The sequence below is a fragment of the Elaeis guineensis genome, chromosome 10 (genome assembly GCF_000442705.2).
Source record: "Elaeis guineensis isolate ETL-2024a chromosome 10, EG11, whole genome shotgun sequence".
Lineage (NCBI taxonomy): Eukaryota > Viridiplantae > Streptophyta > Magnoliopsida > Arecales > Arecaceae > Elaeis > Elaeis guineensis.
The window spans coordinates 21,312,130-21,339,179 of NC_026002.2; the positions used below are offsets into that span (position 1 = coordinate 21,312,130).

At 36.5% G+C, this 27,050-nt stretch overlaps 1 protein-coding gene across 8 annotated transcripts in view; it reads right to left on the reverse strand.

Annotated features, from left to right (window-relative positions):
- Positions 1 to 27,050, reverse strand: part of LOC105059782 (BEACH domain-containing protein B) — a 116,465-nt gene that overhangs the window by 34,300 nt on the left and 55,115 nt on the right. For 7 of the 8 annotated variants that reach the window (XM_010943215.4, XM_019855596.3, XM_029260367.2 and 4 more), the window contains exons 12-22: positions 26,834 to 26,992; positions 26,568 to 26,717; positions 20,352 to 20,507; positions 20,108 to 20,149; positions 19,670 to 20,011; positions 8,493 to 8,666; positions 4,028 to 4,188; positions 3,563 to 3,872; positions 3,031 to 3,457; positions 2,582 to 2,918; positions 2,219 to 2,407 (exon numbers count right to left, since the gene is read on the reverse strand). In XM_010943215.4, coding sequence (XP_010941517.1) covers positions 2,219 to 2,407; positions 2,582 to 2,918; positions 3,031 to 3,457; positions 3,563 to 3,872; positions 4,028 to 4,188; positions 8,493 to 8,666; positions 19,670 to 20,011; positions 20,108 to 20,149; positions 20,352 to 20,507; positions 26,568 to 26,717; positions 26,834 to 26,992 — 2,447 coding nt within the window. The remainder of the gene's footprint in view (positions 1 to 2,218; positions 2,408 to 2,581; positions 2,919 to 3,030; positions 3,458 to 3,562; positions 3,873 to 4,027; positions 4,189 to 8,492; positions 8,667 to 19,669; positions 20,012 to 20,107; positions 20,150 to 20,351; positions 20,508 to 26,567; positions 26,718 to 26,833; positions 26,993 to 27,050) is intronic. The other variant, XM_029260370.2, reaches the window with a different exon arrangement.

Sequence of the window (27,050 nt, forward strand, 5' to 3'; positions counted from 1 at the left end):
TGGCCCCCCAATCCTCCACAACTACAAGGTTTCAAATCTGATGTGCCACCACAGCTACTTATGGTTAACAATACCACCGTGTCAAAATGGAGCACAATGCAGAGTCAATATGGTACATCATCTCCATCTCTATGTTCCGTTGACTTCATAGAACCCCCAATGGTAGAGATGATGTAAGGTACTCCTTCCTTTTCAATCAAAAGAAAATTTACCAATGGTTGAATATTGTAACAGTTACTTGTAACAACATTAAATATGTAACACAATATCTATAGGATCAATTCATCAATTTTGATTACTAGATTCATACAAACAAACCCCTCCATGAACAAATAAATAGATGATGCTTGGATGGACAACATGACTTAAACACAAACAATCCCAATGTTTTATTTTGCTATCATTAATAGCACAGGCTCAACCAAAAGCACATGAATACACAAAATAGTAATGAACTAATGATCACATTGACATGTCAAAGACGCCCATGATAAGTATATATGAGGAAATACATGTACTTTCATGGTCATCTTGTTCATCTGAAATGAACCGTATTTGGCAACTTCCAGATAAACATGGAATCTATAATATTCCACAGAAACAGAAGAGCAAATAATATGGACATGCTGAAGAGGAACAACCTCACAAATGTAATAATACCATGATGACAAGATCTTATACACAATAATTGAGATCGACTCTTTCGCAGGAAAAAGCAAAATCATACTGCAGCAAAGATAAACATGAACTCTAGCACCAAAAAGTAAGGCCCTCTTTGGGAAAACTTTTGGAGGGCCAGCAAGTGCTTTCTAAAGGATGGAAAGCACTTTCAAGGGATATGGTGGTGTTTGGCAAAACAAAATGAGAAGTGCTTTCTTGTGCTCCCAAAAGCTAAAAAACCTCCATTCAAGAGAAGCTTTACTATGGAGTTTTTCCCCAAAAGCACTACCTAACTGATACCGAGTAGTCGTTTCTGGTTTAATGGAGGTGATTAAAATGCCCGTAAATAAATCACATACCTGCATTACGCTACATTATATTATTCTAATATATTATAATAATATATTGTGTCATTGTATATATTATATCATATTTTGTTATAATATTATATAATATAATATATAATACATATGATATAACATACATCATATGAAATAATATAATATAAGATAACATATAATTATAGTATTATATAATATTAAAATAGTATAATATGTTATACTATAGTATATTATTATAATCATGTTATGATAATATATTACATTATATTACAATAATGTAATATAACATTATATTATTATAATGTTATATTATATTATTTAACACGTAACAATGCATTATAAAATTATATTATATTACATTATATTATACTATACTATACAATGTCCTTGTCATTTAGTCATATTAAAATCACTTTCTCAATTTGATTATCAAACACATGTATTACTTCCATGGTACTTCAGAAATGTAGTTATCAAACATCTTTTTGTTACAAGCTCTACCAGCAAAGCTTTATTTCCAAAAGCTCTACTATCCAGAGCAATCCCAAACAAAACCTAAATATCTCAAAGGGGTAATACATATTCACACCAAAATGATAGGGATAATAAATCATCAAAAGAATTTCAAGAAAAAAGAGTTCACCTAAAAAGGACTAAAATAAGTATGAGAATAAAGAAACAAAAACAAGTGAGAAAAGGAGAGCAAAAGTGAACGAGACCAATGACCACATCGCCCCCACCTTTGTCGGTTCTAGGCACTCAAAACCAATAAATGGACATGTAAAACATAGTGAAAGACCAATTATGTGAAATAGACCTAAACAACAACAACTTGAATGGCAATGAACCAGCTGAATTAACCTAATGAGTTGAGCACCGACTTCATGTCTAAAATCTAAATAATGTAGGCAGTACCTTTGTCATCGCTAAAAAATTGGAGTACCTTTTTCCATCAAATGTCTTCCCCATGGTACTCTTTTGGTACTTCTATCGGCTTGGATTGTTTACAACAAGGACTTTTCCCATTATTTTATTCACACATGAAACTGCAGAAGTTTTACGTACATTTGAAGGGGATGTTTGATGTACATAATAACAAGGTTTGCCGGTTACTGTTAGACTTTTAAGCTTAATGAAACATCTTCTGTATAATGTTATATAAAAAAAATCACCAAGATAATTTTGCTATATTTAAGTTACTAGAATTGAGTACACACCTCTGAAGGAGATTTATAAAAATGTGGCAACCGCCAAGCAGATTTACTTGATCAAGAAAAGAAGCTAGCAGAGGCTTCTCAGAAAGAGCACGAATAACCATGTGCAACACATCCTCAATGCATACCATATCCTGACTTCTCTCGAAAAAGGCAATAAGAGCCTTTATATCAGGTGGTGAAATTTTTTGCCTGCAAGTCCAATTTCCCTCTATAAAAAACTCTGATTAAAAAAAGTGATGATAATGCTACAACTACAGGAGCACGTGCAATGCACAAAAAAGCAAAAAAAAAAAATTGTTATTCAAAATATTGAAGAACCCAAAAATCATGAAGGCATAGGAGTATGTGAATGACAGCACATACCTCAAACTCATTTCTGCAAGACTTAATAGAAGAAGACGTATCTTATGAACTTCTTCAATGCCTGGTCTCATTCCAATTACTTGCTTAGTTACTGGATGCAAAAGAGGCTTGGCCCCAACAGCAGTCCGAGAATCTGCTTTATCCCAGTAGAACTGGCATATCATATCTACAATCCGAGGCAGCCCACATAATGTTGGTAACAAGGTTCTATTATTCTCAAAATATTGAATTAGGAACATGTAAAGATCCCTTTGCACTTCATAATTTGCATAGACCCAAATATGAGGATTCAAGTACATTCTTAACATGGCATCTTTTAGTAGCATTTCAGACATGCCTGAGTAAGATAAGAAACAGTGAGTTGACATGTAGGTCATAAATAAAAAACATAAACTGAATTATGGATCAATCAATATGCATATTCGGGAAAGAGAGTCCGAGCTGGTTACCACAATTTCTCAAGACATCAAACATATTCTTTAAGGCTGAAAGTGTTTCCATATTCAATTGCTGCGGTGGAACAGATTGAAATAAGAAGCCTAGGATAGAAAATCCCGAAAGAAGAAGCATCTGTTGTTGATTTGGGACATTCCCATCTAAAACAGATGCAACAAGCTCAATAACTTCAGCTGCACGTTTATCACTCGTAAAAGATCTGATCAATGAATAGTCAAACTGCCCATTATCTGTTACAGACCTATCAAACTGTATCAAAAATGGGAAAAACACACACACACCACCAACACAGTATATAATCTCTTGCAATAAGCGACGAGAGCATAACTTCGTCCCATCCATAATTACAGCTTCAAATAAGTTCTCAGAAGAATTCTCCAGCATTAAGGACACATTGAATAAAGACCTACCATCGCTAGCCTGGAGAGAAAAATATGGGGGCTTAGTTTGTTCAGCCTTAAATTGTCAACAAAATCATGAGAGCCCATGTTATGAAAAAAAATTAACAAATAAAAGAACTGAAACCTGTGCATTCAAGCCAAAAATGATCTTTGCTGAAAGGCCATCTTTTGCATCTAGAACTCCATTATAGATCGAATTGTCAGAAGCAAGGATGATTTCGTCACCAAGGAATGAATACATGTAACTTGGACCAAGGCAATATATACCCCTTACTTGCTCAGAAGAAAGGGCATCACCAAACATGTAGATTGGACCGATTTGACCAGAAAAGGGAAACATTTTTCCAAATTTGAATGAGTGGAGCTCTTCATCAGTAGGTCTAAGTTCCATTCCTATGGTACAGCGTGTCATAACCTCACTAACTTTTGCATACCTGAAACATAACAATACTAAATGCAAAGTTTTTCTCCCTCTCTGTTTTTTTTTTTTTTTTTTTGAGTATAGCAGACAAAGTAAAAGGGCTAACCATATATCACAAGGTGCTAGGTGGGTGGGAATAATGAGTGATATTCATGGGATTCTACTAACCTGCATTTTTCAGAGGATATGAGATCACCATCAACATAACACCGGAGTAAGCTCCCCCCAGAGAATGCTCTTCCTATGCTATGAATGATACAAAGGAAATGCCACTTCTTGGGAAGAAGATTTAGAGGTAGTAGAATAGATTGCCTTTTCTGGTTAATGGACTGCAAGAAATATGAACCCATCAGATGGCAAGCAGGAGATTAATTTCCTACAGTCATTGAAATTATGAAGCTCAGAATAAAGCGACAATTTTAAAAATAAAAATAAAAAAATAGATATATCAAGTTGGTAGAGAGAGAGAGAGAGAGATCAAATCAAATTACCTCACAATCATCCATAGCAAACAAATGCATAAAAAATGGCCCTGAAAAATGTTTCACCCTACAAATCCGAAGTAACTACTTGGACTAAATAAACCCTCTACATTCTATCTATAGTTAAATTAACAAGCATATGGAAATGTAAAGTTTCTAAAAGCTTCTCAAGGAATATGATGCCAAGATTTTTCATCCCCATTATGTCAATTAACTTCTATGTTACTATTTTGAATCTAGTCCAAATATTAGTAGGTGAAAGCTTCTAAGGGAGTCACACTGGCCTTGAACTCTCCTAAATTTTTTGATAGACTCCACCTGGACCATGACATAGTTGAAAGGATCATTTCTTACAATTCATCTAATAAGCAATAAAGTTCTAATGCAAAGCTCAGAGGTAAACCTCACCATGTAAAGATCTTGGAGTATAACAAATTAGAGCAAGAGACCAACTCGGCAAACTAAGAGTTTGAAGCAAGATTCGACAGCTTGATATTGGACGCCATACCGGTACCATCCTATTACAGTGTTGGCACATGGTATAGTGCAAGATAGCGCGGCATACCAAAAGTCGGTACAATATGAGATTGCATACCAGTTTGGTACCAATACAGTACCGTGCTGGGTATGGCAAGCCTTATGAAGTCCTCCAAGAGTCCTCCAAGACAATGGCAAGGCAGTGGAACAGATGGCTAAGGTTGTCTTGTCTCCATCTTCGCCAGGATTGCATCAGCTAGTTCATCCCTGCAAGACCTTGATCCCAAAAACTAGCTATGCGATTCCCCTTACATTTTAACTCGATGTTTAAGAAAACATGAGCATGGCACCACAACCTCCCATCATATACCATCCTCAAGTGCTCCTCTATAACTTCACTTCCTAAAACTTCTTTTTAGATAGAAACTCCTCATTTTTCCTCAGAAAAACATGCAATAAAGACAGACCAAGTAACAAAACTAATTGTTGACCATAAGTTTGTTGATCGATGACAATGGCAGCAATGATCTCCTCTCAGAGAAACCCTGTAATCAAGCTCCTCAAGAAGATTTTTCCCAGAGAACAAAAAAAAAAAACTCCTCTACAAGATCCTTCACTGCCCCATCCACTGCCTAAACTGTCAAACCATTCAACACTTCTACCAAGATATACAATCTCAAAGACTAGCATATTTTCAGCTTCAATAACCGATTAAACCCACTCCATCGTGGCAGTGACAACCTCTTGGGCTTTTAGTAGTCACAATCCTAGATCTTGCAGATAATAACATCCAACAGTAGATCGAAATGGAATCTGGCAATCCTAGCAACATCATATTGTACCCATAACGCAATATGGAGGCCGGCATCATTGTCGACTCCACAAACAATAGTGCTACAGTTAGAAGTTAATGGCATAAAGGCAAGCACCGACTAGGAAATGGTGTTCCAACAAGACAACAACCATTGTATCATCAACTCAGTTAAGTTCCACAACTCTCAAGTCATCATCCACACCCAATCCATCCAGCAACTATTTTGCTCCTGTTGAATAGTTTGCTGTACCACCCCATATCGGGCAGTATGGGACGTATCATACCGCACCAATCTCCTACCAATACATTGTCATACCAACACTCGGGATGATGTCACTGTACCAAACCATGTATTGACACTCGGTACGCTGTCACCATACCAAACCATGTACTAACAGTGTAATAGGATTGGTACTAGAGTACCAAGACGAAGAACCTTTTTTGGCAACCCAATGGCAGTGTTTGAAGGCTACCTCATCGAGGTATCGCCAAAGTGGAGAGGTATCGCATGGATGGAAAAGAGAACTTGTATGGTGGAACTGAGATAGACTATCCATTGGGATCAAGAGGGTATAAATGGCGATGTAATAAAAATTAGAGATTGCTACTTTGGAAGCAATTATCCTTGATCTAGCAGTATCAACTGCCATTCTTATTATTAGTGTTTTACTTAGTAATTAGTAAGATGCCGAAAACCTCAAAACCAGCTGATAATAAGATATTATTAATTAATTGGTTGAAACCAGTGGGTCAATTTATTTGGCTAGTTTTAAAAAAATCAGACAACATGAGTTGAAAAGGATTCTTCTCTTTCCATCAATGGACAACAATAGTTATAGCATGGACTGAGAACAAGATAATGCAATTTAGATTAATAAAATGGATAGGCGAGGAGAAAAGGAAAGTGGTTTGTGCCTTGAAGCATAGTTTTGTTTTTCCTTCAAGTTTAGACAATGGCTTATGGATCCAACAACAAACCAACCTTAATGGTTTGAAGTTTGAACCGTCGCATTGCACAATTTAGCAACTTGAGCAGGCAATAAGCATTTTCCAATTTTTAATTGACCTAAACCATAAAGGCTAGCAAATGAAAGGTTAGGTTGGTCAGCCAGCCCGACCAACTTTCTCTATATCACATCATTGTAATTTTCAATCTTGACATAAAAGACTACAGCCCTCATATCCACAATCCATAAGAGCACATACTAGTAGAAGATAGTATGCAAACCTTTCTTGCTAATACGTAACTCTTAAGCAAAACTGGACCATATTAGCCAATCCAAGCCCAAGCAAACAACAGATCACTTAGATTATGACATCCAAACTGACTAAACAGTTTATTCTTCTAATAACACTATCCAAAACATTTATTTTCAGAAGTCCAATCTACAGCAATACACTGGCAACTATAACTACTCATAGTTAATAAAAAAGTCTGCACGTCATTCAATTGCCAATTATAAGGCTCTGCAACCTGTGGTTCAAGTGAGTATAGTTTATATAGCAGCTTCCAGTGTTACACCTCAAGAGAGTCATATTATTCATATTTTGAATCTTAAGAGGAATAATCATTTCACAACATAATTATTTTTGTTTACTTATGTGGTTCTAGTGTAACGAAAGCATGACAACTAAATGAAAAGTCATGTTACTTTGCCACACTCTATCCATATAGTACATGAGAAACTATCCATATGGTACCCAAACTGCCATAAAGAATTTGGCCCCACCTCTTATTAGATATAAGAGGTTGCAATTCTCAATAATGACAGCCGTATAGTAGTTCTACCTACAATGTTATCCGCCTAAAAAAATAAGATAGTTCTTGTCAATGGTTCCAATCCAGCCACCAAGGCCCATCCCAGTCTGATCTCGAGTTAGTGAAATATCTAGACAGGTCACTGCAAACTGAAAAAGCAATTAGCAACAAGAATGAAAAGAACAAAATAAGAAAAGGCATCCTGACCAGGATGCTAGGCCATCCCAGGGGTTGGGATGCAACCAACCATGCTGGTCGAGATACCTCAGCTCAAGAGGGAACAGGTTTCCTGCACCCTGGGTACCATTCTCTTTTCAAGATTATATTACTAGAACCATTGGGACATGAAACCTTGCTCCTTATTCCTACAATGATACTACATTTTTAGCAACCAAACAAATGTGTTACATTCTGCCACCTAGCCTAATCCAAAGATATAACACTTCAAGATGTTACAAGGTCAAGGAATCCCACTGAGGAGCTCTACCACAACTCTCCAAATAATATAAAAAGAATTCACTTCCTCAATTTTTACCGTGATATGATTTTTAATTGTTAGGCAAGCTTGTGAAAGTAAACATGAACCATGCTAAATAATTTGTAAAATGATCTGAACATTCAGGTTTCCCTAGATCATCTCTACTATTAAATAAAGCAAACATCTAGTAAGCATCCATCTAGCTGGACATTCAACTCTCTCCTCCCTTTTAAGCACCACAAGTCGCATAATGCACCTACAAGCTTAGATCTTTCTCTTCCCTCTTGTCTAAGACACAAGCAATGGAACTGTGGCAATCAAAAGTAGAAAACTAGAAATACATTTATCACCTAACACAAATATCAAAGAAAAACTTAACACACGGAACCATCCACCTTGCTTGTCACTTGCACCGACTATCTCACATGCTATTGGCTAGCTTTATATAACAATAAGCTCATTATGCTTAATTTTTTTCCTTAATACTTAATAGTATTAAATAATAATGATGATCAAGAGTAACTATTATACCCTCAAGTTGATGAGCTTTCAATGGTACATTTTTCAATAAACAATAATAATCAACAATAGAATATAAGCTTTATTAGACAAAACATTTATACCTCAAAAATCAGCATGCCATTCCCAAGCATTGCCAAGCATCCCTTTCCATTATCAGTAAGAAAAGAAAAAAGCCCCATTATGCCACTCTCAGGAAAGTCCTCTATCCTTAGCCAACATGAAAAAGAGAATCCTTTATTATATGGCCATTGCAATGGAGTTTTGATCACAATTCCCTGCCAGCAGAAAGAAATGTAAACTACTAATTAAAAAAACTCTCATTAGGAGATGAACAGATGCAGCAAATAACAGAAAGAACTTAGATTCTTAATAAAAAACTAGCCATACACTAGTTTGTTTGAACTATTGTAATGTGCAATTTTTTAAAAAATAATAATAATATAACATCATACGGAAGAACAGGAACAGCAAAAGTCAGGCATAATACGGTAGGAAAATAACTGCATCTTCAATGTGCCACAAGAATTAGTCCAATCATGAACAAGAAGATCATGTCGGTGTGATTTGCTTATAGCGGGGTTGTCATGGTAAGTCAAATTGTAGTAACATATCCCCACAAACAAAATAAAGCTGAAGGCCAGAAAGCAAATAAGTGCAGCAGCATTTGGATCATGTAAAACATGGCAGACAGTGCAGTAATTTAACTATGCTCCATCAAAAAGCTGAAAGGTAGACATGAAGTTTTTTCAAACATTATGTTCTGGTACAGAAAATGGAAGTATCATAAAACCAATTATCAGAAGACCAAATCAAGACCTTTAATCACAACCAAGAAACCAAGGAATATTTCCACTTAATTCTTGACAGGTGATCAAGCCCGACTAGATGAAGTTACAAGGATAGTCCACATGAACAAAGACTGCCTTTCACTAAGCAAAATTTAAAAGCAACCATGCTCACAAGTATGATCCATTTCCAAAGGGGGTCAGACTTGGTACTAAGTAACAGTATTTGCAAAAATAAGTTACGCTTGGAATCAATGAAGAAACCCCTAAAAGGTCGGTGATTGACCAAATACAAAAGTGTGTATACATAGCTTTTACTTCCGTAGAAAGCTTATTCTGAAAGTAACTCAATCAACAGATCTTTAAAATGAAGATTGAAAAGCTTCCTTACATATTGTTTGGCAAGCACTTGCTAGAAAAGAATCACCTCTCAGCAAGTAATAGAAATGATCAAGGACACAAGCAAAATTTTAAATTCAGTGGGATGAAGGTGTCCCGATTTCTCCATGGAACAGGATGCCCCGCGCCTGCTGTCCTGTTTCGTTCCGACTGTAGTCCCGGTCATGCATCCCGATAGAGATCCTCCATCTTTCTCCCCTTCCTTTCTTTCTTTCTTCTTTTCGTTTTTCTTCTTTCTTTCCTTTCTTTTCCTCTACCTTCCTTTCCTTTCCATTTTCTTTCTTTTGCTTCTCCCTTCCTTTCTTCTTTCATTTTTATTTTTTTTCTTCTTTCATTTCATTTTTTTTCTTTTCTTCATCTATTTTTCCTTTCCTTCTTTCCTCTTTCTTTTTCTCTCCCCATGTGGATGGATTTTGGAGTCCAAAACCTGTCCCAATCCCATTTTCTCATAGCAATAGGATGAGATGGCCAAGATGCCCCCCATCCCATCAGGACGTAAAATCTTGGACACATGAGCCAATAGGTCAAGTAACGATACTCACTTTGGGCTTTCATCTTTATATGGACTTGAAGAGAACTAAGTTTTTGAGTGTGGACTCGAACATCATGCATCTATTCATTTAACTAATATTGGATCTGATACAACTCACGTTAAAACCACATGTTTTGAACTCTGTGGATTTGACTTAGAATGTTGAGCAACCTCAAGTCAGTTTTAACAAGTATTAAAATCATTTTTTCCATTACTAAAATAATTCTGTTGAGGGTTAGGTCATAATATATTTAAGACCAAGGTTTGCTGCGCCGGTACCAAAGTCCGAACTAGTTAGTCCGCAGTACATCCCCATACCATTCCATACTAGGCTCGAACTGACAGCAGTGTAGAAAAGAGAGAGGATAAAAGAGAGAGGAGGAAAGAGAGGGAGAGAGAGCCTCCAGAGGCTACCGAAGGGCTGCTACATCCGCTGGAGGGCCAAGGAGGGCTAGCGAGGAGGGGGGAAGGGAGAAGGAAAGAGAGGAAAAGAGGAGGGAGAAAGAGGGAGAGAGAGCCTCTGAAGGCCGTTGGAGGCCCAGCAAGACTGCTAGAAAGCCGGAGGTGGCCGATTGAAATAGGGGCAGAAGCCCCTCTTTCGTCTTCCTTTTTTGCATATTAACTCATGTAATTTTTTGCATATTCACTTAGATTTCAATGCTACCTCATTTTAGCAACCATGGGGCATCCATCATCCACCACCTTTACATTATCTATGCAAATCTCTAAAGTGGTTTTATTTATGCTTGTCGATTTTACATAATCACTGATCATCATTGGTGACTAATGAGGTCATATCATCCTTCATAGCCCAGACAGTCATATCACCACTAGCAGCTTTGAAAAGTCTTCGACAGCTAAAGAGATCATGAAAACTATGCTTATCTGCCCTAGGCCCCCTTTCCATATAGGAAATCGTGATCCAGTCTCCCACTTTCCTTTGTGGAGATATTAAGAACCTACCTAAAAACATGTCAACGTCTCTTCTAGTTGTCTTAAAGATAACTCTATCCTAGCTGCACAAGTATAAAAATTGCCTTTTTGATTGAACTTGTTTGTGACATTTTTAGGAATTAAAATACTCGAAGACCTGTAGCCTCACTTGTTGAAGCAATAGCTCTCAAAATGAACTATCCCATTAATCATCCAAACCTGGCAATCATTCAAATCTAAAACTATTAATTAAATAAATTTTGTATATAGTGATGGCTACAATGGACATCATTTATTCAAAATGGTAAGCAATAGTAGTTTAAACCATGTAGTTGGACAGAGTTTTTGCTAGGCTTCCATTAATTGGCCCACTATTGATGCAACTCTTCAAAATCCTATACCCATTTCTAGGACTTTCCTTCCAGCTTGTACCACAGATCCATCTCACCATTTCATTTTCACTTTTTATAATCTTACAAAGCATATTTTCTTCGCCTATAACACTAATTTACACAACATCTTAATCACACAATTTCATATTTAAACAAACAAATGAACGTACAATCTTTGTTGGTTTTTTTCAATAACTTAACCCCTAGTGGTGCAGTTCCTAAATTTTCACTTCTAAGCAATCCTTTCTATTTGCATCACAAGCTCATCTCAACATTCATTTTTGATTACTGATCCTGGAAGCATACTTTATTCATAACGAACAGCCTGATCCAGATAACATTCTCATTTTTTTTTTATTTTTATTCAAAACATACATGGTGATTTCAAGCATGTGGCAATTGCATGATTCGTAGGAAATATGTTTAATAGAATATGCACACCTAGCTCTGTTCTTCTTAAAATATAACTACCCATATTATATATTCAAAGTCCAGGAAAACATAAGATATTTCTTCACAATTGGTTGTCTCAAGGCCACACATCTAGTGAAGTTGTCACTTAGTTCAATATGAGTTCAGTAAATTGTTTAAAGCTCAAGTATTATTGCAAGGAATATCTCTTCAAAATTGAATATTTCATTTCCCAAGGGAAAGTGATGAGCAACCAACTAGATACACATTTCACACTTACTTGTAGCCGAGTAGGTTCGCTGAATCGAACTGAACCGGTATGGAATTGGGTCGGTTCGATCTTGAAAATCGACACAAGGCCCAAAGCGGCCCAAACCAGGCTGAACCATGCAGTTTGGCACATGTTGGTAGGGCCCTATTCCCATTTTTTTTCCTATTGGCTACAGTGGGAATGGGACATTAGGAACTTTTCACTAAAGACTATGGGAAGAGAAGTTAGAGACCTCTTACCATCATTTTCGTCCCCAAAAACAACTTTCCCCTCTTTCTACAATATAAGCAAGGTGCAAAGGAGAACTCACCAAATCGAGGTACGTGAACTTATCTCCCACTTCCCTTTCTCCTCTTCCTCTGTCTCTTCTTTTTTGGTAACTTCAAAATCCATGAAAATTGAAAAAATAAAGAGAGATCATGCCAAAATTTTTTATTTTGGTATGATTTCATTATATGTTGTAGATAATCTACACAATGACACTGAAATCATTAATTTTTTTAAGTATATAATTTTTAATTAAAAATATATTTTCGAAATAAAAAATATTAAAAAATATATAATTCAAAAATTAACTGTTAAATTAAAATATTGTTTAGGGGCTTGCAAGCTACTTTCGATATAAATTAGGTATTTGTTTACCAACATTTCGACACAACATATGTATAGTCGCCTAGACCTAAATTTAAATGAAATTAAAAAATAAGTAGCATTTCATGCATACCCATTGCCTTAGAAAAATATATGTAGCATCCATGATAGGATTCAACATGGATTTACGATCAAATTAATTTTTCAAAAATTTTAAATTTTATAATATTTTTAATTTAAAAATTTTAAAAAAATAAATTTTATTTAAAAAAATAAAAAAATTAGGAGAACAAAATTTTACTATTTTTATATAATTACTGCACTGCTGTGATTGTTCCACCTTCAACAATGGATCCATCAAGAAAGAAGTCAAAGTGGGATATTGGTTGCAATCAGGGTTTGCCGTACCAGGCCGAATTGCCCGGTACGGGGCATACCGAGCCGGACCGATCCCTTACCGGTCCGATTCGGGCCTGTTTTTCAAAAAACGATCCCGAACCGCACCGAACTGCTCGGTTTGGTACGGTTCGGGCCCATACCGCCCGGAACCGTGCGGTTTAGCTCGGTTCACCGTCGGTTCGGGGTGAACCGAACCGTACCACCCAGGGGACCATTTCACATTGGGGAGGGGAAGAGGGGGGAAGGTGGGGGCTTTTTCACGTGGTTGGGGAAAAGGAGGGGAAAGAAAAATGGGCGTGCCCCACTTCACATGGGGGGAGGACCTGGTGCTTTAATAAGCACCAGGCATTCGGTGTTCTTTGAGAGTTCTCAGAGAACACCCATGGCCATAGGCAACTTAATCGTTGAGACCTCCAAAAAATTAGAAAAGAAGACAAAATTTCGTGAAATTGGAGGAGTGATTTGAGAAGAGGCTGATCTTTGGTCGGAAGTAAGATAATCTGTTATTTTGTTAGTAAATATTTTTTTTTTGTTTTTGTTGTTAGAAATAGGATAAAAATGAGGTAAAATAAAAATAGGAGAATCATGCCAAAATCTTATGATTTTGGTATGATTTAATTATATGTGATAGATCTTTGAAAGATCTACACGATAACACCAAAATTATTAATTTTTCTTAATTATATATTTTTTTAATATTTTAAATATTTATTTATTTAAAAATAAAAAAAATTAAATTTTAGGAAAAAAATTAGAGTTTGAAAATCATGTTTAGAATGATTCAAGCTACTTAAATCTAATTTCAATTTTTTTTAAAATATTTGAAATTAAAAAATTATTTTTTTAATTATTTAAATTAAAAAATTTAATTATAAAATTAAAAATATATAAAAATAGTGTTATATTTTAGTTAATTTAAAAATATTATTTGAAGCATATAACATATTTATTTTAAATTTATAAATTTTAAAATAATTATTAAAATTATTTTAAAATTATATATAATTATTTTAATTATCATTAAACTATCGTGTTTTGTTATACTTGCATATATTTTAATTATATATATATATACTGCGGACGATCTTGCACGTGTAGGGTCCATGAATGTATCTGGATCATCCTCGCATTATGGATCCTATTATCCACAGCCACCTTATGATCCATATGCATATGGTGCATCCGAGGCATCATCTTCTAGTGGTTACTACCCTATGTAGCCTGGAGCATCTTACGGATCAGATTTTGCTACTGGCATATTTGGATGGGCTCCTCCACAACCGTACCATCATCTCGATGATACTTCTCAGAGTCAGAATTTTAGCGAGAGGTTTGAGATGTCTTACAATCCAGAGAGGATGCCTTATGGGATGATGAATATTCGAGAGTACGGTGCAGCTTGGCTAGAGGGTTGGACTGATATCCCTTCAGACTATGTTGATGATCCAGACATCTACGAGCATCACAGACACTCGACAAGAAATTAAATGCAGAGTACATCTTAAGGTTCGTATATCAGTTATTGTGCTTTGTACTTAAATATTTAGATACATTTTAATGCGTATTTTATATATTTTTTCTTTAGTTTTAAGATGATATAATTGAAATATAATGTAAATAAATATATGTTTGAAATTTTGGATCAAGAGTCTTTGTACCGCAACCTAACTCCAAATTGAACCCAAATATGTCAATAATATGCAATATAATGCCATATTGAGGTTGTATTTATCAATTATTAACTTCAAAAATCCAAAAAAAATTAAAAATCGAAAAAAAAATTATGTACCGGTACCGGACCGATACGCCTAGGCATACCGTGTGTCGGTACGGTACCGTATCGCACCGGTCCGGCACCGGCACGCCGTTCGGTACCGATACAGCAAACCTTGGTTGCAATCATAGGCAAATGCTCTTGGATCGGCACCATTGAAAATACAATTGTGCAATATAGAGTTCAAGAAAGAAAGGATAACTAAATTTAAGAAACACTTAGTTGGAGGTTATGCTGATGTAGCTGTGCTGAAAGTGCCCACAAAAAGTCTGCCAATTAATGCAGCACTTTATTGATTTCAAAGCAGCAAAGAAAAATACTTTGAAAAAAAGGCAAAGGTGGACTACCAAGCCACGCAGCCACCTTCTTATCACTCTATAGAGTCAGAAAAAGCATCTGCTTCAAATAATGAGGCCCAAATCTATACTGCCATTAATGCGAGCTCAAAAGATCAGTGACAGCTAGAGGAGTTGGCCAGACATGGATCAGTTTAGACTGTCGATTTATGAGTTGTGGTCGGACTCTGCAGTATTGCAGAAGAGTCGGAGTTTAAGAGGATCTCAATTAGAGAGCCCGTCAGTAAAGGCACAAGCCATATTGTTTCTATGTTGAAAGCTTTTGACACTAGGAGAAAGTCCTCTAAAGAGATTCCAACTGGAGCCATTATCCATGACTTAGATCTATACACCTTTCTAGCAAGGATTCCAAGCAATAAAGGGTTGATAGTGTGCTGAAGAAAAACAAAAAGAAGGATATGTTTGCAGTTATTACATCATGATTTCATTTCAGCCACATCCTAATGCATGCGGCAGGCAACACATATCATCCCTCTGCCATTGCATTGATAAACCACCAATCCAGATGTAGATCCTCCAGGGCTGAAGAACATTTACAGTGAGCTTTTTGACAACAAAAAGCTACAAAAATGAATTGCATCATATCAGAATAAGTGGCTGACATAAGAACTTATGGTAATGTGTGATGGTTGGACTGGCCCTACCAAACACAGCATCATCAACTTTCTGACATATTGTAATGCAAAAATATTTTTTTCAAAAATCTATTGATGCTTCAGATCATGTGCATGATGCCACATATATCCTCAAATTGATGGAGGTGATTGATCCGATTGAAAAGCAAATTATCATATAGGTTATCACCAACAATAGGCCACAATATAAAATCATAGAGATCCTGATGTAGAGGCGACTGCATATATACTAGATATCATGTACTGTACATAGTATCGATCTAATGTTGATAGACATTAGGAAGCTTAGTAGAGTATAGAAGATAGTGGATTCAGCACAGACTATTACTAGATTAATTTACAATTACACATGGATCATATCATTGATGCTGCAGTACACAGGGGAAGACATATTGAGACCAGATGTTACACGATTCGCTACGAATTATATGACTCTTGATAGTCTTATTGACAAGAAAGTATACCTACATCAAATGTTTGGTCTCGAGTGGCAAGAGAGTAGATATGCCAGGACAGACACTAAGAGGAGTAATATGAAGAATTTAGTAATGAGACATTCTGATGGCGGACCGACAACATAAGGAAGGCTATCAAGCTTTTATATGAGGCGCTTCGAGCTGTGGACAGCGAAAGATACCCCCAAATAGCTTCTAGTATCATATAATGGAGAGAGCAAAGGATCTGATTAGATTGGCAGATCCGAAACATGCCCATGACTACATTCAACTCATTGAGCATCGATGAGACTATCAAATGGATAGAAACTCGCATCTAGCAGGTAAGTAGCAAATCAAGAATGCTCTAAAAATCTATCCATTTTTGTATTTGTCCAAATGTCTAACTAATTCTGAAATTTTTTTGCAACTATCTGAACCCAAGATTCCAATACACGGTACCTCGGATAGAAATGGATGACGAGCTTCTAAATGTGATATACCAGATGGAACCCAATCAAAAAATCGTGGCTATGTACATAGAAGTTAGATTGAGTGGTTTTTGTTAACTTAGCCGTATCTTCAACTAGTAATACATTATAACAAACATATGTTTTACAAACGAAAATATTTAAAGAGGGCATTGATAGCTTTGGAACTAATGTGGCGATCACAAGCAAAAAAAAAAGATAAATCCAGATAGATTATATATGAATGACAACTCTTATTTGACATTATGTAGCTACTAATAAGTCTAATATGATATAATTTATTTTTAATTTTGTTCAATCTTAATGCTTTTGCAGCTGAATGGTGGATCCATTTCAGATTGGTGGCTCCTAATTTGAAGCAACTTGCCATACATATCCTCTCCTAACCAGTCTCCCTAAGTGGCTGAGTGTAATTGGTTGACCTTCGTCCTTATCCACAGCAAGAAGAGGAATCGTCTGACACAAAAATACCTCAACGATCTTGTATATGTTCACTACAATTTGAGGTTGAAGCTAAAATGTATTCAAAAAAAATTAAGTTGAAGTACTTGGATCTGACTGCGAATGACTTTGTTAATGATGAAAAGGATCCAATGAACGATGGCATGTGGTCCAGCAGCATGAGTCGAAGCTTGATGAGTCAGGATCGCCTCCAATCTCCATGACCAGCCAATTTTGCAGCCAGTAAGGTTCGGATAGATGCTGAACCAAGGTTCGTCGTATCGGTACTAGACCCCATACCGATAAAATTCTGTTTAATGTCAGTACGCGGTTCGATACGGTATAGTAATGTCGATATGCTTCGGTATGGCATATCGGTACGAGATCGATACGGTACGATACAGGCGGTATGGCATTCCATGTGCTAAACAATAGGCAACTAGTAACATTCAGCCACAGCAAACTTCCGACTGATCAGCCACAGCAAACTTCCCCACAAGGCACGATGAGAGGCCAGGAAGTTGCTCAATGCAAAGACAGAAAAAGACAATTGCTACTTCGATGGAGAGGGTGGAGTAGTCAGTTGACCAATTGACTCAAATTCAGAGACCAGAAAGAGCAATGATGGCAGTTCTGATGATCATGGATCTGATAGTCAGAGAGCAGAGGATAGTAGACCACCATTTATGAGACGTAGCCACAACATGGACTTCGATTCACTAGTGAGTCCCAATTTATGGATGCCACATAGGATAGTGGCCATAATGCACGAGCTGGTAGAACCCGCGAGGATATGATTACATACAGACGACAAGCTCCTCGAGGTCATTCAGGATACCATGTAGCTACAGATGACCTCATACATGGAATTGGATCCATGAACGTACCAGATTCATTATATTCTAAATCTTCTTACCCACGGTCACAAGCAGCTTATGATCCCTACAAATATATGAATATAGTGCGTCTAAGGAATCATCTTTCAACGACTATCCTATATAGTCCGGAGCATCTTACGGATCAGATTTTGCTACCGGTATATTCGAAAGGACCCTCCACAGCCATACTATCAGTCCAAGGATACCTCTCAAAGCCAGAGCTTCAACGAGAGATCTAAAAAAAATCACAATCCAGCATGCATATCTTATGGGATGAGCATAGACAACTATAGTGCTGCATGGTTAGAGGAATGGACTGATGTTCTTCCAGATTATATAAACGATCCAAATATTTATGAATGATATTAGCGCTCAACGAGATTCTAAATTTTGATATGTATTGATTATTTTTTTTATATATTTTTTAATTGATTTAAGTATTTTAGGATTCAATAATATCTAATCCTTGCAAAATTGTTCTCCTCTAACATAACATCATGTCAAATTCATATCCGCATCAAATGCTTAACCACAGATGTACCGAAGTGATACAAACATCAAATAACATCAACAAACATCAATTTGAGTTTAAAATCATTCAAGAAATCATGAGAAATCGATTAGATATCTTAAAAATCAAAAAAAAAAAAGGCATGTCGGTGGCAACTAGCAGCGGTTCGGCCTTCCTCGCTCACTACTAATGTCAAAGCTATAGAAGCAGCCAGATTTGCATTAATCTTGGTATAAGCTCCTAATAAGAGAGGTTAGTGTGGCCCTTAAATTTGTGCAAATGATCTCCCAACAACAGCTTAAGATCTCATGCATTAACTACACCAGTAATTCCATGAGTCAGGACAAAACAACCACCATTAGAGCAATTATTTGCATCCATGCAGCTGCATCAAATCATGCAACCTGAATAAAATAAAGTAGCTCCATATACTACTATAGCAGTGATACAAACTGAACTTTCAGCAAAATACTGGCTCTAGCTTATTTAAGTCAACCAATACTAGCAGTTCTATACTATAGTACTGTACCCATATCCCGCAGGAACATTTATATTTTTATTTGTATGTATCAAACATCTAGCAATCAACAAACTGCATTCTAACATAAAGCGAATATTCCTTTTATACATTTCACTATAAAATACCACCATCGGTGATACAACACCTTATATGAAGATACTAAAATAGAGGCAGACCAAAAACAAAGAAGGACAATAGAAAGCTTTAGTGCTCCATAACAAGAAAAGATACAATCTCCAACATGCAGCAGGCAAATTTGTAAGCACCCAAATACAAATAAAGGAGAAAAATTACTACCTAATTGACAATTATAGATACATAAGGTTGGACAATGTATTAGAACTGCATGCACCACTGATGAGCTTGATTAAAAAAACTTAATAGACAAACACAATAATTTATAATTTTTTTTTTAAAAAAAAATCATCTAATCCCTTAGTTAAAAGAGACATAATATAAGATCATAATGCAAACAAAAGCAAAAAAAATGAAGGATAGGAAGAAATATGTGCTCCCAGAACGTACAGATTTGTGGCCATTGAACTCGAAAAATGCCTCAGGTCCTTTTTCCTTGAGCATATACTGAACACTTGTCAAAAGTAGCGAGCACTTTGGTGCAGATCCAATCCTTTCGCTGCGAAGAAGAGCAAATATTTTGCGTATATCCTTCCCTGATATACTATGCCCACCAATGATCTGGATTAACTGAGCAATTTTTGAAATTATGTCCTCTCTTTCTTCTACAGAAAACCAATCTAGAAGGAAACTAAGGATTCCTGCTCTGAAACATGAAGTTCGATTCACGATGGAATCTTTTAGCAAACTATGGAAGACATCAAGTCCATAATGCTGCAGTGAGGTGCTGCTCTGTCAACCAGAATATGCAGATATTAAAAAACTAGAGTCCACTATTAAAAACAAAAAAAAAAAAAAAGGATAAAGAAGTATAGAAAACATGCAAACCTTTTGCAAAACATTGAGAAAAAGTATAATCACATCTTCATTCTGCACAAAAAAGAGGGGAAAAAAAACTTAGGAGAATTAGTAACATCAGTGACACAATATTACTATTTTACACGCTTCTGCCAGAAGCATTATAATGACATTATCAACTGTATCACAGATCACCATGAACACCAAGATGAAGTGAGCAGAAAATCATTATTTATGTGAATATATGAAGCAGAAGTCCACTTAAACTACTAACCTTTATAACAGTTCTCTCTTTCATGTCAAACCTCCCATCCACAAGCATGTCAAGAAGTGCAGTCAGAAGTCCATCACTTGATTGCCACTTGCAGAAGTCCAAGAGCAAACTCTGTAACGTTTGATATCCCACACCAACAAGTGCTCTAAAGGCAACCTTCGATGAGTAAAAAGCAAGGAAATGGCCGGTAAGTTTTAACATCATAAAGTTACAGATAGTTCTTAGTAGAATTAATTTTTAGCAGACTACAATCAGCATGACTGCTGTGAAAGTTTTATCATATTGTGTTGAGCAAGACAAAAGAAGATGGTTATGATGAAGAAGCCAAAAATATCTGGTTAGCTATAAGTGACATTTAAAAGGACACATTTTTTTTTATGTGAAGCAAAGCCCAACACAGCCCTGGAGACAATGAGATAAAGCATTAGCTTAAGTACCAAAAATCCAGAGAAAGCAACAGAGAAACATTGGTGATGCCTGCAGTAATAAAGGATAGGAATTGTCCATGATAAATAAAAAAGGGGAACCTGTGGGACCAAGGGTCCTTGAACATATTATAACACGAGCATGAGAGGGGCACACAACCTGCAGCCTTTTATTAATTGAGATTTCCAACACTCCCATGATTCCTAAAATAACCTTCTAAAGGAAATGTTGTTCATCTGAATTATTTAGAGTCTGACTATTACATGACAAGTATAACACACCAAATCAACTAACAACCATTAATGAAGGTATCCCTTGAATACTAAATCTAGATATCCATACATGCCCTCCAAGGATTTCAAGCTGTTTGATTTTGATGATAGAAAACACATTGATTTTGCGTATTAACTCTAAAAAAATTAAAATTGTTTAGCATCCCAGAATCTTAACATAAAATTTCATGGCTTGAAACAACTTATTATATGCCTAACGAAAAGATCAATTATTTTCAAGAGTCATAGGATGAGAATGTATTTTTCTATTTGTCAAGAGTTCCATTATGCTCGATGTTTGAATGTATTTTAGAATTATCTACTATTTTTCCAACAACATAGGAGATCGCTTTTTCTCAAGGTGCATATGTGACAATAGAAAAAACATAACCATCTAGCCTTTTCCCAACTATCTAGGGTCCACTTATGCAACCTCATTTGCCAAGTGTTCCAATTTAAGACCATCTTTAATGTGATTCCAAGTGTCTCCATATCCTTCTTCACAACATCCATCTGTGTTCCTTAGATAATCCCCTCCTTTTCTTAACACCTTCAACACAAACCAAAGTACCTCTCCTAGCTACAGCTTCCTCAAATCTCCGTTGTATATATCCATACCATCTAAATCTATTTTCCTTCACTTTGTTTATAATTTGTACAACTACCATGGCTCTTTTAATATATTCACTTTTCATTTTTATCCTTCTTAGTTTTACCGCACATCCATCTTAACATTCTCATTTCTACTACATCCAACTTGCTTTAATGTACTTTCTTTATTACCCAGCAATCTCAGCTAGACATGGCAGGCCTTACTATAGTTTTATAAAATTTTTCCTCAAGTCTCCAAGGTATGTGCCTACCACACAATTTTCCAGATGCAACTCTCCACTGCTTCCAACCAGCTCTAATTTCATTGCATACATCTTCATCTATCTCCTATTATTTTGTGTATGAGATCCTAAGTAGCAAAATTGGTGACTTTTTAACATCCCTTGGTCATCAGTCTTAACTGGCACCTTCATTTCCATCCTCATTAAATTTACTCTATTCTACTAATCTTTAGGTCATTAGACTTATGGAGGAGAGCTTTATATGATAAGATCCTAAAGCCTTATCATCTAAAGCTCTCCTCCATAAGTCTAATATGGTATTTAATTTAGTTCTTTTTTTTTTTAACCATTCAATAGTATTTCTTCCACTAATAACATACAACATGGCACATCTTCCTAAATATCATCGATAAGTTCATCCATCGTGCAAAAAGATATGAGCTTAGCATAGACCCTTGATGTAAACCTGTAGTCACTGAAAATATACTTAACAATTAGAGTACTAGTAAGTTAACTTTAGTTGCATTTCAGTCACACTGTGATGGGGCAATGGTTCTTCTGTCTAAGAAATTAGTTAGAATGAAAAAAAGAAAAAGGCCTATTAAAATCACAAGATGTACATTTTGTATCATTAGCCACAAAATTATATGCTAAATTGGACTGATCAAGGTAATTTGCATCATATGGCTAGTAGTTACATAGCTCCCCTAGTAGCCAAAAGCTAAGAGAAGTTTCCATTATCATCACTTATTACACCTCCCATAATAGCAAGCCTAGCATAATTGGAGCTGATTTATCTTACCCAGCCTAATGGAGAAGGTATTCATCTACAGTACTCCAAAGAAATGGAGTTCACAACTGATAAGTCAATCCTAATGCTCTAGGATATTTCTTTTCAAGATGTTGTCAACTCTTCGAAGAAATCAATTCGTTCATTTCATCATAATGTCCTTGCTCATTGTACTAATTTACCAGGATTGTTCTTGTTTTTTCATATAAGTCCAACTGTACAAGAAACCTCTAGCTAAAGGCAATTTCATTAGGGTAGTTAAATTTTACCTTCTTGAAGCAAAGCAGCATAAACAAAATAACTTGAATTTTACATTGATAGGCATAAGGGTGGAGATCCTAGAATTACTTCATTCCAGCATAATTACAGCCCATAGCATGAGACTGAACCAAAAAGGCCAGGTCATGATTTGGTACATCATGCCAAACAGAACTTTCAAGAGTATTGACAGCATGAGAAGCCATCCAGTCACCTGCTAGGTTTACCTCACGACATACATATGAAACTTGAAGAGACCAAGTCACTAATCATCTGCCAAAGGTCAAGAAGCACTGGATGGCAGTTCAAGCCTCTCTTTCTTCCATCAGACTTCCATGTTATAAGAGTTCTGAGTCCCTCGTAACCAAACATTCCTTGCACCCAATATTTGACAAATTGTAAGTCTTCTTCATGCTGCAACCAATTCTATACTTGGAACTGAACAAACTGAAACATTCTCTCAGCCAAGTAACAAAGGCCAGCCATTGATCTCTTATGATAAAGCCCATGGCAGCAACATTCGATCTTGGTCAAAAGCTCCAATAAAACCAATTTTCACTACACCTATAGTGGGACTTGCCAGAAGACCAATTTATAGGAAGAAAGAGGCTCTAAGAGCAGAGGCTTCCCTAGTGTAACGATGTTGTGAATTACCTAGTAATTGCTGTGAAGATATGTGTTACTGCTTTGCCTTAGAATTCTGCTGGAGTCACTGTTGTCTGCATTATGTTGTAAGGAGTGGAAATCAAAGTTTCAAGTTCCGACAGGACGGAAGAAGTTCCGACAGCATGGAGGGTGTCCTAGCAGTCCCAGCCGGTTCTTGTGAGAAATGGGATGGAGATGGGGTTGGGACTTTGAAATCCATCCATACAGGGAGAGAAGAAGAAAGAGAAAAGAAAGGAAAGAAAGATGAACAAAAAGAAAAAGTGAAAAGAAAGAAGAAAAAAAAGTAAAGACAGAAAGAAAGGCAAGAATTCGAAAGGAAAGAGAAAGAAGAAAAAACAAAGAAAAAAGAAATCAAGGAAGGGATAAGAAAAAGAAAGGAAATAAAGGAAGATAGAAGAAAAAGAAAGAAAGAAAGGAAGGAAGGGGAATATCTACTGGCACATATGATCGAGATTGTCCCTAATAGGGATGGCAACGAGTAGGGTACCTGCAAAATTTTCCCTACCCCTATCCGAACCGGTTTAAAAATCTTACTACATGAACCCATCCCGGACCCAATTACAAAATTAACCAAAAATCCCAAACCCGTCCCATTTAAAATTGGTATACCTATCGAATACCCGAACTGGCCAAGTCTCACACCATGGATTTGGTATCATATTCATATTATCATCCAAATGGAACTCCATAGATTGAAAATTTTGTAGCTAGAGAAGAATCATTTCGATCAAAAATCCCCAAACCCTACAAAATATCATGCTTCTACCAAGATTAAGCTCTCAAAACCTCAAGGGACTAACACCACCACAACTCGCACAAAATCCCATATGCTTGAGAAAAACCCCAACCAAAACCTAGGAAACCCCTCCGATCTCCCTCATGTGCTCTCCTTCCCGACAGATCTCCAAAAAAGAGAATGAAATGAAAAGAACAAGAAGCAAAAAGGCGGGGAAGAAGATCGATCTATGTGGGAAAAGGTCTTACATTTTATTTTTTTTGTCTGTCTTTGTTGATTTTTTGTATGGTTTCACCTGATTTTTCCTCTATTTTTTCCATCCTTAGGAATCTCAATCAGGTGGAAGGCTTGAAGCGACGGCTTTTCCTTTGTTCTTTCCATCATTAGGAGTGTCAATTGGGTAGGAGGCTTCGAGCGGCTGCTTTTCCTCTGTTTTTCCATCCTCAACAGTCTCAATCAAGTGGGAGGCTGGGAGTGATGGACAAATAGGGTAGCTTAGATGATGGCTAGGGTTTTACATTGGTATTTATATACAAACAGATTTGATAGCAGGTAACTGAGGCGTACCATACCATACCGTACAACATCTCGCACCATACCAAACCACATACAAACACGGTAGTAGGATGGTACCAGACCCCATACCAATACAATTCCATTATAGTGTCAATATACGATACAGTACAGTTGATAGTGTCAGTATGGGGCAGTACGACATATCGGTATGGTGTCAGTAGGGTATAGTATACCCCATACAAGGTGGGATAGTACGGCGAACCATGATCCAAATAGTTAATAACTATCTTATGGTACATATCCAGTAAGTACATTTATTACTATAACTCTATTTTGAAATACTAGAATGCTTTTGAAAATAATTGGTATCATCAAGATCAAGGTCAGCAATATCAAAACCAACACCCATGCCAATAGGCTGGTGGTACAATATAATACACCCCCATGATGTGCTGCTCCGGCACGAACTGATAGGGAAATTGACAAGGGTGGGGGAAAGGAAGAAAAGAGAGGGAGGGAGAGGGAGAGGGAGAGGGAGGGGGGAGAGAAAGAGAGAGGGATGGAGAGAGAGAGGGAGAGGGCGGCAGTTCATGGTGGCCATCGAAATAAGGCCAAGGACGGGGAGAGAGAGCTTTCAAAGCCTTCTATCCTCCGTGCATCATAACAGATGCGGAGCCCCAATTTCGAAAGGAAAAAGGGGCCCAAGCCCCTTTTTCTTTTTATTTTTGTAAGTGAAGCTGTCTGTCGAAGCCCTCTCTCCTTCATGGTTCCAAACAAGGGCTTCGGCCCATTTTTATGTTATTTTTTTATTTTTTAAGTCGAGTCGGCACTGCCACTCACCACCGCCCTCCCTCTCTCTTCTCTTTCCTCTCTTTCCTTCTCCCTCCCTCACTGCTCACTAGTACTGCGATTTCATTGCCGAAACCATCCAGGTCCGCTACCAATATAGCTCAGTACACCCCGAATCGGTGGTTCAAGATGGTTCCGCCTTCATTGATCAAGATGCTTGCCTTTTTCATGCAAAAATTATTGAATACACTCATTTTAAAAATACATTGAAATACACTAACAAACACTTGAAATATACTAGGATATAAGAAAAAAATATTAGAATGCACACGAAACTTTGAGACACTTATCATGATCACCTCAATAGCAATTAGTTAGTAACCAATTATTAGCCAAGGGTTCATTGAAACCAACTATTATACTTGCTGGTCAAGAACTCACTAACCAATGAGCCCATTAGCTAAGGGTTCACTACATCATATCTCTAATAAGAATATGAAGGTCAACAACTTACCCCTTGCAAGCGAGGGTCACCGCATCGTACCTCTGCTAAGAACACAAAGGCCAACAACTTACCCCCTACTGGCTGGGGTCACCTATCTATGATTTGCCAGGAGTTTTCATTTCAATCCATAAAAAATGAACATTTCACTTTTATGTGATATAATGATCAATGAACACTTCAAAAGACTAGAGTCAAAAGAAATTTCTTTGATATATTAACATGAATTTAAATCATGATGACTTAATACTGATAAATTTAGATGTCAAATAGTCATTCAAGACACATTTTTCAAAATTCACTTGCTATAAAACATTAGGGAAAAGATTAGAACATTATGAAAATTTTGATCATTTTCATATATCAAGGATCTATATAACATATAATATCATAACATTTTCTACAAACATGGAAAAATGATAGAATACCTTCGAATCATCATTTCCAGTCAACAACAATGTTAATGTCTGAAGAACATTAAGGACTAACTGCTCCCCCCTTCTCTCATCAAGAGTCCCATTTAACAAAGAGACAATGTGCAAAAAGCACTCGCCACTACGAAACAAACTCTGAAAGTACTGGGAAAAAATAATATAGTTAGAACATGCATCAGAAACTTATTCAGTAGATTTAAGAAGAACAATGCAGACATATCATCACAAAAATATGCATAATTTCATATCAAGTAACATACCGCTTTATCAATCAAAATAATCTCTCTCATGCTAATCAATAGATCAATTGACAATTCCACAAAACACTTTTCCCTTTCCTTTGCATGAGCGAAGGTTTCCAGAAATTTGGAGCAAAGCTGCAACTTTGCTGTGTGATCTTCTGCAGATGATGGAGGCAACTGAAAATAATTTATAAAGACAGAGACTTCTATTATCAAATATGCATCTAGAAGAATT